This window comes from Benincasa hispida, chromosome 2 (assembly GCF_027475165.1).
Source record: "Benincasa hispida cultivar pf3 chromosome 2, pf3_genome.v1.1, whole genome shotgun sequence".
Lineage (NCBI taxonomy): Eukaryota > Viridiplantae > Streptophyta > Magnoliopsida > Cucurbitales > Cucurbitaceae > Benincasa > Benincasa hispida.
In genome coordinates this window covers 67,473,256-67,489,209 of record NC_143479.1, presented here as the reverse complement: position 1 = coordinate 67,489,209, position 15,954 = coordinate 67,473,256, and the positions used below count along the sequence as shown (strand labels likewise).

General features: G+C 29.9%; 2 protein-coding genes across 2 annotated transcripts; both read right to left on the bottom strand.

Annotated features, from left to right (window-relative positions):
- Positions 1-4,807: 4,807 nt before the first annotated feature.
- LOC150038104 (uncharacterized) lies at positions 4,808-8,712 on the bottom strand. Its single transcript, XM_090311316.1, has 9 exons — positions 8,571-8,712; positions 8,431-8,482; positions 8,256-8,341; positions 7,537-7,720; positions 6,853-6,920; positions 6,020-6,176; positions 5,559-5,626; positions 5,313-5,374; positions 4,808-5,230 (listed from the first exon to the last, which is right to left on the bottom strand). Exons 1-8 carry the CDS (start codon positions 8,661-8,663, stop codon positions 5,324-5,326), a joined length of 759 nt encoding a protein of 252 aa, XP_090167442.1. The 5' UTR covers positions 8,664-8,712; the 3' UTR covers positions 4,808-5,230; positions 5,313-5,323.
- Positions 8,713-9,267: 555 nt separating this feature from the next.
- LOC150038103 (calmodulin-binding protein 60 B-like) lies at positions 9,268-15,133 on the bottom strand. The gene is made up of 6 exons (XM_090311140.1): positions 14,958-15,133; positions 14,822-14,870; positions 14,684-14,727; positions 13,031-13,557; positions 11,310-11,473; positions 9,268-9,420 (listed from the first exon to the last, which is right to left on the bottom strand). The coding sequence occupies exons 1-6, from the start codon at positions 15,131-15,133 to the stop codon at positions 9,268-9,270; spliced, it is 1,113 nt and encodes a 370-aa protein (XP_090167266.1).
- Positions 15,134-15,954: the final 821 nt, after the last annotated feature.

The window sequence follows — 15,954 nt, the reverse complement described above, 5'->3', positions numbered from 1 at the left end:
ATCCTCTTTTGAAAACTATTTTTACGTAAAAAAAATAAAATAAATAAAAAAAAAATAAAATAAATAAAAAAACTCATCCCAATCCAAAATAGCATCCCCTCTATTTTATTAATTTGAGAGAATAACTCCCAAAGGGAGTTACTAGAGATCATTAGTTTTGAGGGGGATTAATAATAAGGGAGATCCATCTTCTTTTGAAAACAATTTTTATGTAGAAAACTTATTCTAATAATCCAAAATAACTTCCCCTTTACTTTATTAATTTGAGAGAATAACTCCTAAAGGGAGTTATTAAATTTAAATTCAAAATCAAATTTGAATTTAATATATATCAACAATTTTAATATATATTCAAACTATATGTTATATCATATATAACATATAACCTATAGTTTATATTATATCACATACAATATAAACCATAGTTTATTATTCTCTCAAACAACGTAAGGTATTAATATGAATCATATTTATATTGATTTTAACCTACAGTTTTTATATGAATTACATTCATATAAATAATATTTGAATCACATTTAAGTAAATATTTCTCTCATAAAACTATATGAATTTAATATGAATCATATTCACATTAATTTTAGCATATCGTTTTTATATGAATCATATTCACATATTTAATATATGAATCATATTCACATATTTAATATTTGAATCATATTCAAATATTCATTTCTCTTATAAAACCATATAAATTTAATATGAATCATATACACATTAAATTTTAACATGTAGTTTTTATATGATGTATCAATATACATTATTTAATTATATCTTATACAATTACTTCCCTTTAATTAATTTGAACAATTCAAATTAAAGTAAAATTAATTTGATTCTCTTAAGTCCTTATTGAGATAATGAGGGGACCTTAGGAACCTATAGATTGAAGTTCCAATGATACAAAATTAATTAATTAAACTCTTTAATCAAATTAATCAACATTAATTAACTATCGGTCACTCCAATAAAGACCGACAACTGCACTCTTTGCACTATAGATATATTTTCGTGTCCATTGGATATAACCAATAAACAGTGTTGACCCTTCACAAATTGCTCGTAAGTACAGCTGGGTCAAAATTACCGTTTCACCCTTGTAGTTACATCTAAATCTTTAAGTACCACTGATCCCACCAATGAGCAATTAGTTATAGTCCAACTATAACTTAACTCCTCTTGGACTAGGAGAGGGTGAGGCGCTTCATTGTTCAAACCTCGGAATTAGCCCTTAAGGGAGCAATTTATCTACTTACCCTAACAATAGGGAATGAGTGAATTCTTTATTGTGTAGCTATGCTCTCAGCTCTCCAATAAGACAAATCCCCAAAATGGTAGACTTATTGAGTTGACGAATCTAACCACTCTCGTCCATACAAATCAAAGGACTGCCCTCATAGGCAGGAGTTCGCTACTCACTAAGGATTAAGGTCAAATCATCTATGGTCATCCTGATGAAATGTAAGTCTCTTATAGCAACAACATTATAAAGAGAGGCTCGACACTTCATAATCCAGTCTTATACAAACTCTTTGTATAGGATATCCCTGCTCACATGTCTCCACATGAATGATCAGGATCAGATCATTTGTAACACTTTTCAACCATTGTAACATTTACAAAGTTGGTCGTATTAGTAGTGTTACCATGATAACGCACCCAATCTTATCCATATACTACAAACCATTTAGGTTATCACTTAAGCATGATCCATATGTATATCTCCACATACATGTTTAAGTTAGATCAGATAACCATAGATCCTAGTTTAATGGAGTATTGCATAAATTACATAAAATTGATCAACTATTGATTCAACTAACACATAAGTATGAGGCTTTAAGGCACATATCCCAACACCTAGTACATCAACAAGAGTTGTTGATGTTAGTTCATCTTGTTGGTCACATCCACCTCAAGCATTAAGGGAGTCTCGACGTAGTAGAAGGATTGTGAGCCCACCTATCCGTTATATGGTTTAGCAGAAACCCTGATTATCATATCAGATGGCGATGTTGAGGATCCATTGTTCTATAAATAGGAAATGGAGGATATGGACGAAGATGAATGGGTTAAAGCCATAGATCTCGAAATGGAGACTATGTACTTCAATTCAGTTTAGGATCTTGTAGATCAACCTGATGGGGTTAAACTTATAGGTTGCAAGTGGATCTACATAAGGAAAAAAGATGTAGATTGTAAGGTGTAGACCTTTAAGTCTAGACTGCTAGCAAAGGGTTATACCCAGGTTGAGGGAGTTGACTATGAGGACACTTTTTCACCTGTTGTCATGTTAAATTCTATCTGGATACTCATGTCCATTGACGAATATCATGACTATGATATTTGGCAAATGGACGTTAATACTACATTTTTGAATGACAATCTTGAGGTGATCATCTATATGCAACAACCAGGGAGATCCATTCCTATGATCAAGAGCAAAATGTTTGCAAGCTTAATCGTTCCATTTATAGATTGAAATAGACTTCTCAGTCTTGGAATATAAGATTTGATACTATGATTAAATCCTATGGCTTTGATCAGAATGTTGATGAGACTTGTGTTTACAAGAAAATCATCAAAAGTTCAATAGCTTTCTTAGTGTTGTATGTGGACGATATCCTACTTATTGGGAATCATGTAGGTTTAATGACTGATGTTCAAAATTGGTCAGCGGACCAATTCCAAATGAAAGACTTTGGAGAGATGCATTTCGTTCTAGGGATCCAGATCTTAAGGGATCGTAAGAACAACGTGTTGGCTTTGTTTCAGGAATTATATATTGACAAGATGCTTGTCATATATTCGATGCAGAATTCTAAGAGAGGTTTATTACCTTTCAGGCATGCAATTATCTTGTCTAAGGAGCAATGTCCTAAGACACCTCAAGAAGTTGAGGACATGAAATGGATCTTTTATGAATCAACTGTTGGCAACCTAATATATGCATTGTTATGTACTAGACCTAACATTTGCTATACGGTGGGGATAGTCAGTAGATATCAGTCTAATTCAGAATTAAATCACTGAGTGATAGCATTGAAAATGCACTATCTTCCTTTACTTAATTCAAGATTGTTATACTATTTAATATGTTTAAATTGATTGTTTTGTAGGACTTGAGTGTACAGAGGTTAAATGAAATGTTCGGGACAAAAAGATGTTTAAATGGCCAAGTTAGGAGCTAAATTGCACAAATGAGGAAAAGAGGCCAAGAAGTTGACATTCTTGTTTGTTCGAAGCGTCGCAATGCTCGGTTTGAGAGTTACATGACGCTGAAAGGTAGTAGTTACTCGATTTTCAAAGAATAGGGTAACGTCGCAACACAACATGTAGTGTTGCGACGCTACGAACTCGAAGCATACATGTTAAACACAAGACAACGTTGCGACACTGCGACAAATTCTATAAATAGAGCTTGGTGACGTAAATTTGGTGAACACAATTATGTGATGCATGTCTTAGGTTATGCGTTAGTTCTCATGCGTCGGTGATCATGCGTTGGAATGGAATGTATGCGTTAATTTATTAGGTAATGACCATGCGTTCTTGTCACAAGTTTTCTTACGCTCTCGCCAAGTATAACGAGATCACAAGTTTCTCGGGTGATCCGAGGTCGAACTCATAGACTTGTAGCTAAATGGTATGCGTAAATAACTTGGTTAAAAGATGCTTCATTAGTCCAACCTCCAAAGGTCATACTCAAAACACCGGTTTGTATATCCCTTTCCTAATTCCTAAAAAGATTTATCAATGGATATTTCAGATATTTCTTATAATTGACCAATTGTATTATCTTTTTGTCTTATTTTAATATTTTCAATTTTCAATTTTAATTTGGGTGTGAAACCACCCTAACCCCTTTTTGGGACTATTTAAAGGGGTTTAAAATATTAGTTAGTTAATTCGGTGTGTACAAACCCTTTCTCTTTGGGCCTAGTTAAAGGGAGCTTTGTTATCATTTTGATTCATTAATAAATTGAAGACTTCTTCTCCAAGAATCTTTCAAGAATTCTCCAAGACTCTAGTCTACACCATTTGATATCAGAGCACCCTCGTGAAGGGACCTCATGATAGAAATAGGCCACTAAAATGTTTCCAACTTTTTAAGCATTTATGATTAAAAAATGATTCTAAATCTTCAAGCTAGTTAAATTGACTAACGAGAAATATAAAAACGTTAAACTAAATTAGGGCTTTCTATATATGTAGCCTAAATAAATATATGTAATTATACAATTGTCGTCTAATGAGTGATTATTTTACACAAAATTATGATCCAATTTACTTTTTTAACTCTAAACATGTAAGAGAAGTTTTTTGTAATTTGGAACTTTCCAAAAGTATTTTCTTTTTGAAACCTGTACAAGGAGGGAAATATCTCCAAAAATCCAAACAATATATTCAATGTATATTTACATTTTTCACTATATTTGTAAACATGCCAAAAAAATAAACTATGGTGTATGCGATGTATATTTACATTTTCCATTATATTACATGTATATTTGACATATAGTTGAGATCCCAATAGATAGGTGGTCGATTTTCAAGTAGGAAAAATAGAGAATAAATGAAATCTCCTAAAATAAAGATAACATTAGTTTTAATCAAAGAAGGGAAGAGAAAGAATTAAAAGGGATAATCTAATAATAATAATTAAAAAAACTCCAAAAGAAAAAATAATTAGAAGAAAGAAAAAGTGTATTTTAAAAAATATATATTATTGTAATTAAATTATGAGTATCTTTGGAATGACTTAGAAAAAAAAACCAAGATTGGGATATGAAAGTGATTTTTTTCTTTTCTTTTATACTTCAAGTATATTAAAATAATTATAGACAGTGCCTAACATCGATAATACAAGTATTATGTCAGTTGAGCTATGCTCAGGTTGGCTAACTCCCCGTAGATTTCTTTTCCAAACAAAAGATGCAATAACTTCTCAACGATACGAATGAAAAACAAAGGGGAAGCGTGCGCGTGCAACCGGCACTTTGGCAACATCTCGATGCTATGCTTCCGGCTCTTTTGGCTTGACAACTTTGGCAGCGTCGTGATGCTATTAAGCAGGGCTTCAACAGTATCTCCATTGCCATTTTGGCTTCCTTTTCCCTTCTAAATGTTTGATATATTCAATTCCTCTCCCCCGATTTTTTCGATATATTTTTCTTGATTATAACTTCATTTATCTCTAAATGCTCCATTTCTACAAAATAAACAAATATATACGTAAAAGCAACCTTTTAAACTTCAAAACTAACAATAAATAAGTCATAGAAATAGCTCACTTTGTGCTTTATCAAACTCCACCTGGCTGGTGTGTGTGCAAATAATTTCTCCATTCAAATTCCTGAAGCATGAGATATATCTTAATCCTTGAGAGGGAGAGAATATGAATGTGTACTTAGATTTCCATGGCCAACATCATAATTTTCATTTGAACTCCCCCACATTAAATTTTCTGTTCTCTTATAATATTAGCTCAGTGTGTAAACTCATATCAAATGAATCAAAGAGAGAGAAAAAAGAGAAACCTCATAGCTTAGAGGAAATGATGCCAAGTATTCTTGGTTGTGGCTATATGGTATTGATGGAAGGTTATCTGTCAATGAAAAGTTATCATTGTTGTAGAGAGATTAAAGTGAGAATCATTTTGACTATTTATTAGGAAGAAAAAGAAGAAAGAAATGAAGCTAATCAACAAAAGTGAAGTTGTATGTTTAGGAGTGATTTTGAAATGGTCAAAGTCACTTTTGTCAAGTTTAAAATCAGTTAGAAACATGAGTTTTAATAACTCAAAATTTATTTAATATTTAATTTTACATTGTTACATGCAATTTGTATATCATCGAAATAAGTTTTGAATGATTAAAAGCATGTTTGATGTTGCATAGTAATTTTAAAAATTACATAAGTGATTGTAACCATTTCAAAATCACTCTCAAACGTGACCTGATTTACCTAAAATCAGGTCAGGAAGTTGGTAGGACCTCACCTGATTGTTGCATATGCAAATGATTTTCAAATGAAAATTCAGGAAACATGAAACTGTCATCATCCAAAGGAGGGGATGCATGGTTGAAGAAGGTGGAAACAAAGTTGGATGTGTTTAGATTCCCAGGGCCATCATTGGAATTTTCATTAAAATTCTCCTGCATTAAAAATTATATAGTTTTCATATACAGAAAATATATATATTTTTAGTCCCTAAATCCCTAGGTCCCAGATTTTAAGTTTAGTTTCCATTTAGTCTTATGTTTTAAATTATATTGTACTTTTTGTGAGTGATTTTAATTTAATCTCAAAATTTCAAAATGTTACAAGTTTACCTTTGAAGAAATTTGAGTTTTGTTTTAATTTGGTTCCTAGATTTCACTAAATACTCACTCTCAATTTTAGTATGAACGTCTATTAACTATTTTTAAATAATTAAATGAGTTTTATAATTAATCAAACTATTTTTCATCATTAATAAAATTAATTTTAAAATTTTATTTCATAATTATTTTTAATTAATTAATAGACATTAAACCAAAAACTGAAGTGAAGATTTAGTTAAAAGTTGAGGTTTAAAAGTGTAAAATCATGAAATCTAGCCAGGGACCAAAGTGAAACAATGATGAGATCTCAAGAGAAATTGTAATATTTTGAAATTTGGAGGCGAAATTGAAATCAAATTTAAAATTTAACAACTAAAAATTTTATATTTTGAAACTTGAGAACGAAATGAAAACTAAACTTAAAATCTAAGAATCAAAAAGATATTTTTTTCTTTTCATATAATAACACCTCAGTGCAAGTACCCCATTATAACTATGAGAGAGAGACCTCAAAGCTTAGATCGAATGGTGCCAAGTCCTCGTCGTTATTGCTATATGAGGTCGATGGTAAATTATCTGCTCATGAAAAATATTATGTCAAAATATATTTTAGTCCCATAAACTTTTTGCTTCATTTTATTTTAAGTCTTTATACTTTCAAATGGTCCAAGGTAATTATATCGAAATTAGTTAGCTAATAATAATATTATTCATGTAAAAAAACCACAAGAACTAATATAGACTAATTCTTTTAGGAACAAAAAACAAACAACAATATACTAAATAATATAGAGTAAATTTAAAATTCATTGAAAACACATAAAGTAAATTTAGGCAGTTGAAAATATAGATATTCAAATAGAACGAAAGCTAAAGTATATGTTAGAACCCAAATATATTGAAAAATATAAATGATTATAACATTACAATATAAATCAAATGTTCGAGGTATTTTTTACCCTCTCGATATAGACTAATTCACTATAATTATAGTCGAACAAACTCCTTAACTAATTGCTCGTATGTCTTTAATGCTCTATACTCTAATTATTCGTTAATATATAGCATTCCTATCAATATATAGGGAATTAAATTATGGTAGAGAGAGATTGAAGTAAGATTCATTTTATGAAGAGAAGAAAGAAAAACAAATCTTGCCTACCACAAATGAGTAAGTTAGTAGGAGCTTCACCTAAATGGAGTGTAGGCAAAGAGTTCTGTATGAGATCGTAGCCTTCCATTGAAGAGGATATGAACTTGGAGAATGTGGATTTGTACAGATTCTCTTGCCCAACCTCAAAATTATCTTTTTCGCCAAATTCTAGGTTTACCTCCAAAGTGGTTCCTCTCATGTCTCTATTTTCCATCCAAATTTTCTGTTATTGTACATAATATATCGTTTTAAATCACCGATTGACTAAAAAACTTAAGTTTATAAGGTTATGATAAATTTGATTATATCAACAAAGTGATTTTGAAATAGTTAAAAATCACTTATGTTATATTTAAAAGCATTTCTAATTAAATATGGTTTTAATCACTTGAATTTAACTTAATATTTAATTTTATACTTTTAGATGCAGTTTTTATATCATGATTGGTTTTGAATGATTAAAAACATGTTTCAATGTAATTTTAACCATTTTAGAATCATTGTCAAACATGTCCTCACTCTCTCTCACTCGTAGTCTTGACCTAATGAATTGAAATTGATATTAATTTGGGGTAGAAATATGAATACATTATAGGATCTACTACATCGATACCATGTAAAATCATTCATTAATCTAAAAACAGACCTGTTGAAGACTCCGCATTGAAACAATTAAAGTACCTCACAATGTTTATATCTATGGAATGTAACCCCATCTCAAAAAAATGAAAGAGATCGATAGAGAGAAATAGAAGGACCTTGGAATTTAGATCGAAGCATATTGAGTGCATGTGGGGGTTATATGAGGTTGAAGGTTCCCCATGGGTGGACAATAGTGGATGCTCTGTCAAATCAAAGGGAGATTTTATTTCATTTTATTAAGACAAAGAAAGGAAGAAATGAAAGTAAGTGTAAGAAAGGAAAGAAATGAACCTCTTATTAAGAAATCGTACTCTTGCATAGGTTCAATATCCATTAGAAATTTCTACATTCATTCAACATAGTCTACTAAATTATCGATTAATCCAAAAGCTTAAAATGATAAGATAATAATTTAATTGACAAAGAGATACCTCAAAACCTGAAGAAAAAGACGGTGAATTTGGAATCTCAAATAGATCCTCATGGTCATGTCCATCATCACCATTATTCGTGTTCATTCCCATTACCTCATTTTCTCCCAAATATTTCTGTTGTGTCGTATATAATATCAACATTCGTGATCATTTTGAATTTGATAGCAATTTATCAAACACAAAACTAAAAATTTAAATCCTATTTGGTAACTCTTGTTATGTAACGGTTTTGTTTTTAAAAATTAAGTCAAATTTCTCTCAAATTCTTACCATAGTTTACATCTTTTTCTTAAGTAATACAATTAAGTTCTTTGTCAAATCCTAAAACAAAAATAAGTTTTCCAAAACTAATTTTTTTCAGTTTTTAAATTCGGTAGAAAATAGATAATAAAACCAGAAACTTAGAGGTGTAATGGCTCTTGGTTTTTTACTTTTGTAAATTTAAACTTGTAAACACTCCTCCCACCTTTAAATTTATTGTTTTTTTAATCTACTTTTTACCAATTTTGCAAAAACCAAGTCAATGTTTAAAAACTAAAAAATAATTTTGTTTTTTGAATTATTTGGCTCAAAATTTAACTCTTTTACTTAATAATTATGGAAGTAATTATAAGACATGGAAGGAAACAAACTTAATTTTAAAAGATCAAAAATAAAAAGTGAAATGATTACCAAATAGGATTTTAAAGACATATTAGCTAATTCGAAAGCGCAAGTTTCCACTTAAATTTTCAGCTTCATTTTGCAGCAAATGGACATCAAAGCTTGGAGGGACAGGAAGAGTATAGTATTCCAAAGCATTACAATACATCAGGTTCCATATCCTGTCTGGTACTTTACTGAGCAGCTGTTCATGCATGAAGATATAAACATCATATCACACACCCAATTGGATATGTATGTTTAATTTCAAGTGATTTTGAGAGGCTTAAATTTTTCATAATTAAAATCATTTTTATCATTGTATTATTAAAAAATAATAAGAATAATAAATGAAAAATTTAGACCCCGTTTGGTAATAATTTTGTTTTTTATTTTTGTTTTTGAAAATTAACTCTACGAACACTACTTCCACCTCTAAATTTCTTCCTTTGTTATCTAATTTTCATCATGATTTAAAAAATCAAGCCAAATTTTGAGAACAAAAAAAAGTAGTTTCCAAAAAGTTATCTTTTTTTTTTTTTTTTGAATTTGACTAAGAATTCAACTATTGTACTTGAGAAATATGCAAATCATTCTAAAAAATTGGTGATTAAGTAGATTTAATTTTAAATAAGAACAAAAAACCAAATGATTACCAAACAGGACCTTAATGTTTGGTTTTACACTTTTAAGACCAAGTTTCATACTTTCACTATCAAATTTAAATGATTAGTGTTTTGGAGTAATTTTGGTTAATTTACCATCACTCCAAAACATGCCTATTAGTTTCAATAGTATCAAAATCTCATTTTTAATCAAATAATTTAATTTTGATAAAATCACTACTTCTAAACCCATCTAAAACATGGCTTAAGAAAATCATCATTTTAACCAAAGTCTTTCTTTAGTAACCATTTTTTTTTAAAAAGATATTGAAGGGATCAATAGGTGCATCAGGACATCTCAATTATGTTGACACCTCCCTAGCACCCTCATCATATCATCATATCCCTAATCCATTCAATGATAAAACATTTAGACCATGTTTGATTATAATTTGAGTCCCTTTAGTAACTATTTGGTTTTAGTTTTGATTTTTGAAAATTATGTTTGTTTTCTTACAACTTCTTTATTAAGGTTTTCATATTTCTTGCCTAAACACTTGAATATTTCAAAAACAAAATTAATTTTTTAAAACTTTGGCCGGTTTTTGTTTTTGAAACTTAAGCCTATAAACATCACTTCCATTTCTATTGTTTTATGTGTGTTATTATGTAAATTTTAGGTGTGTTTCAAGATCAAATTCAAATTTTGAAAACTAAAAAAATGTAGTTTTCAAAAGCTGATTTAATTGCCCAAAAAAGATATTATATTTTGTTTTTAAAAATTGGCTGAGAACTTTAATATCTTCGTAGAAAATATGAATTAAACTAAGGGTGTTCAAATAATCCAACAACTCGAACAACTATATTATAACTCATATACATCTTTATGATGTTTGTTTGAAGTTTGTAATAGATATCTTGGATTTTGATATTTAACATTTGAGTTTGATAAAACTTTTTTTTATTAATATGTGTTGTAGACAAATTTAAGTATTTTAAGTTAATAAAAAATATATTAAAAAAGAAAAGAAAAAAATAAATAACCCGGAAACCCAGCTCAACTCGATCCAAATTTTAAGAATTGGGTTGGGTTGGAGATCCAATTCAGGTCATGACTACCCGAATTTTCGGGTTTTTCCAAAAAATCCTCCAACCAAACCAAACTCATGTACACCCCTAAATTAAACCATGAGTAAGAAATTGTTAAAAGAAAAATAATTTTTAAAAACCAAAATATTGAGTTTATAAACATCACTTCCATCATCAATTTTCTTGTTTTGTTATTCTCTTTTGTTTACTATTATGGTTTTAAAAACTAAGCCAAAATTTTAAAATCACAAAAGTAATTTTCAAAAATATACTTTATTGTTTTTAGAATGTGGCAAACGATTCAAGCATGTATTCTATAAACGTGAGAATCATAACATAAAAGCATTACAAGAGAAAAATAAAATGTTATCAAATATAGAGTTGTAATTTTCTCAAGTACCTCTCTCAAGTAAGAGAAACCTTGGATTTGATGGATGGTCAAGAAATCCCCCACTGTACTGATGCCTTTAGAAGTCAAGAGGTTGATGATTCGGCCAGTTTTTCCTACCCCATCCAATCGCCATACCTCATCTTCCCACCTTGGAGGGTGATGCTTCTTGTTTGCTATGTCTCCAAACAAACAAAATTCATTATATATATATATTAAAACAATGAAAAATTTTAAAAATAGAAAAATGAGGAAACTATTTACACAAAACAGTAAAATTTTAATGTTCTTTGATAGAGGTTTATATATAGACTGATAGAAGTCTATCAGTGTCTATCAGTGTCTATCAGTGATAGAAGTTGATTGAAGTCTATCAATTCTATCAGTATTTTTTTTTTTTTTGTTTTTTTTGTAAATAGATTGATATTTTTTGTATCTGTGAAAATTTTTCTTAGAAGAAAAAAAAAAGATAAGGTATAAACTTCTTTTAATAAGATATAACGACAGTAGATGTATCAGAATATCTTAATTAGGTTGATACATTCGTAAGTAGATGTATCAGAATATCTCATTAGGTCGACACATTCATAACTCCCTCGTCATATTTCACTCCCAGTATATAATAATTAAATTAACTAAAGTAACTAACCTTCTACGATTTGAAAAAAATAAAGAATATAAAGAACGACTTTCAACGTACTCCTATATGCAATAAGATGTTCTATCTCAAAACTAAGTAGCTTTGAGATAGAAAGTCATGTTATCTAAAGTGGTATTGAAGCCCTTAAACTCCATAAACATACTTTTCAAAAGCCAATTTGCAGGGTTATATTGAGGATTCTCGTATTGATAAAGTAGAGAAACCTCATAATTTTTATTTGAGCTACCACTTGCCAACATGAACATAGTTAAAGTGGCGTAAACCATACTCTTGAATATAAGAAACTCACATTTTCAGCTATGTTTGAGAATAAAAAATTCAAATATATTTTAAGTAAAATTAATTTTGGAATAAATTAAAAAGAATTAAACGTCATGAAAAATATTTCCTCAAAAAAAATCTACCATCATGACCTCCCTATTAAACTCCTTGTTCACAAGCAGCCCCCATCCCCATTTGAAATCTTATATAGACTAAAAAAAAAGAATCTTCCACAAGTTTTATAAAACAACTTGCTGTCTTACCAATTAACTGTACAAATACAAATTTAATGAAACTTAGTCTTTCAATTTGACAAAAAGTTTAATCTTAAAAGGAGATATTCCTTTCAATTTGACATAATATTATATGGAGGCCGTTTTAATTACTTACTTTCATATAATTGAATCATCATTGATTAAACAGACCATGTTACTTAAGTAAGCAACTTGGTTAAAGCATTTTCACAAGTCTTTTCACTAAATTAATCAAACTAGGAATGGTTTTGAGAATAACATGGATGGATAGCTGAGTATTTCACAAGAGGATTCTTATAAAGAAAAAATATTTGTGTTGTTAGCTAGCTAGGGTTACACCCATTTTTTATAAACCAGCTTATGTTCTAATCACGTGACTTATACATATTTACGCATTTCACTTTTATTCTCAATTGTGTGGCTTGGTTGGATGCAACCTAATTACCAGATAAGTATCGATGTCTTATATATCAATGACGAAGTAGACAAGAGGTGAAGTAATTTTACGACAATGAAAGAAACAAACTTTATATAGAAAAGAAGTAATGCATTTTTACCTTCACTTCGTTGATCCATAACTCTAAAGGGTTGAGATAAAGCTTCACCAATTCTTGGAAACTTAGCTAAAATATTTTTATCTATAACTTTAGCTCCTAGACGAAAGGTTCTAGATCTGAGCCAAGTTGAATTATCAGTGATCACCAAACTCCGGAGGTATGCAACTCCATTGTTCAAGCAAAGTTTCAAATCTTTCCCAATCAATAGAGGTCCTTTCCCATCTCTTGGAAGCAAAATATTTTGGTCAAAATCAGTTGAAGTCCAAGAAATTTGATGATCATCAGCTGCAAAATCCCCTTCGAGAATGAAGAATTGAATTTGTGATGAGGATAGAGGAGCCACATTGATAGGGTTACAATTTGTTTCATCAAAGATTACAACTTGAAGTGGCTCGCCATTCCCACCAATTATCTGCTTATTGGTGTATAATGTGGAGGGAATTTCGTTAACAAAACGTAACTTGTACTTCAACACTTCATATTCTTCTTCAACATCTTCGTTAATTTCGTTGATTTGTTGGCTACTTCTACACACACCATCAAATCAAACGCCCAAAACACACCAAAATTACCACATTTATATATATGGAGTAATTGCAAATATAGCAACTTGAACTTAAAGTATTAGCAAATATAACACAATACAAAAAAAATTTGCAGATATAGTAAACTTATGTCTAATTAACTCTCGAAGGCTATTATAGGCAAGGATATAGTCTATCAACAATAGAGTCTTATCCTTAGATAGATTTTTCTAATTCTTTAAAAATGTTTTTGTACATTTATACACTAAATTATTAGCTCCTTTGGTAACCATTTTTTTTTTCCAAAAATTGTGTTTGTTTATTCACAATTTCTATCACAATGTGGTCTATTTGGGTTGAGTGAAGCAACAAAATCTTCTAAGAAGACAACAAGACTCCAGACTCTCTTGGGATGAATAACAATATCACATGGGCTACTTCTTGGTGCTATAATTCTAAACTCTTTTGTAATTATGATATTTTGACGAATTTCTTTAAATTGGAAGACTTTCCTCTAGCTTATCTTCTACTTTTATCCATCAATAAAACTATTTGGAGTATATTTAAAAAATAAATAAAAATAAAAATATTTGAACTCATAACCAATTTTCAAAAACCAAAACGAGTTTTTGAAAACTACTAATCTTATTAGTTTTCAAATTTTGGCTTTGATCATGAAAACACGGTTATATAAAATTAGACAACAAAATACATAAACTAATAGTGATTGAAGTGGGTTAGAGACTTAACTTTCTTTCTTACATTTTTTTCAAGTGGTCATCGAACTTAATTAAAAGCAAAGTTTAAAAAGTCGATGTCAACGGAAACATCGAAGTCTTAATTTTACAAAAATTTCGACGAAAATATCAATAAAATGTCATTTTCGATGGCTATTTATGGAAAACTAACAAAAAAATTCAAAAATAAAATAAATTTAAATGAGTAAATAAACATTTTATGATTTTTAAACAAGTTAAGATGATTATTAGGGTTTAGGACTTAATTCAATTTGAATTCATGGCAACGTGGAAGCATCGATGGAAATTTAAAACTATGGTTAAGAGGTAGGATATCTTCAACCTTCAAAACTACCTCAAGGAAGAAAAAAAAAAAAAAAAAACTAACTAACCGAGTGGAAGTGGATGAGTCAATTACGTTAAGCAGCTGCTCTAGCTGGAGCAGGAATGAAAGACAGCAAAAAAGGAATTAAGAGAGAATTGTATTTGATTATGGAATTGTTGAAAGAAGAAACAAGGACAAGAAATACCAGTGTGTGAATACAGTCTATGATTCCCCTTGCAGATTGAAATTGAGAACTGCCCAAATTAAAAAGATTACAAACATATCAAAATTAAATCACATAACACAATTATTAAAGAATATGAGAAGATAGAAGAGAAAACCCAGGAATAGAAGAAGAGGTGGTTCTCCGCCGCTCCTGCCGGCAACCTTCTTGGACTTTCAAATTGCCCTCTCTTTTTCTCCCTTGGAAAGACATTATAAGATTCTGATAACAAAACCCACAATATCCTAATTCTAACGACAGATTCTTGTCGCCTATAATCTTTAATATGTACATTTATTTATACATAAACACTACTTCATAATTTGTACCCACCTTGTTTCAGTTTGTGCATCATATCCTCGAATCCATATAAGTCAACTTAAGGCTTTTTTTTTTTTTTTTCGGATTTTGGTCCACATTTATTAAATTAAATAATCTATTATCTATAATCTATAACAAGCTAGGTTCGGAAAAAACTTTTTCACACAAGTTTATCCTTCTACATTTTAAAATTACATTTATATCCTTTTTCTAATTTGAAATTATTGATGCCCAATTTTGGTCAAAGAAAAACGCACCTAACTTCCATGTGATATCAACAATAAATTTGTAACTTTTGGGAAGAGAGGACTTGCAAAATAAAGAAAAAAGGTTCCAATGCTTAAGTTAGTAAGAGAATTGTAAAAAAGAGAAGTTAGAAGTTTAAATTATTTCATATGGAGTTATAATAATGTATTTATAGAAGGATTTGATCCAGGGTTTATCTTAGTCCAACTAGAATTAGGGTATGAGTTTCATAATCCTAGATGAGTTAATCTCTCAAGCCAAATGTGCCAAGGCATGCATTTAGCTTCTCCTGTTCATCAAACTTTAAGCTTCAGTCTTGACCTCATTCTTAATCAAGGCCGACCGACCCAACATCCTTTGCTAGGCACATTAGGATTCCAAGCCATTTTTCATGGGTTTTAATTCTAAGAACCTATCTTAGGATTACAATCTCCCATTCAATCTCCAATTTACCTCGTCGCAAAACTTAATTTAGACTTGTTAGGGACTGTTGAGCCTATCGAGCCAAACCCTTTTAAGGTTCAACTGATTTTTCGACACGCTTCTCC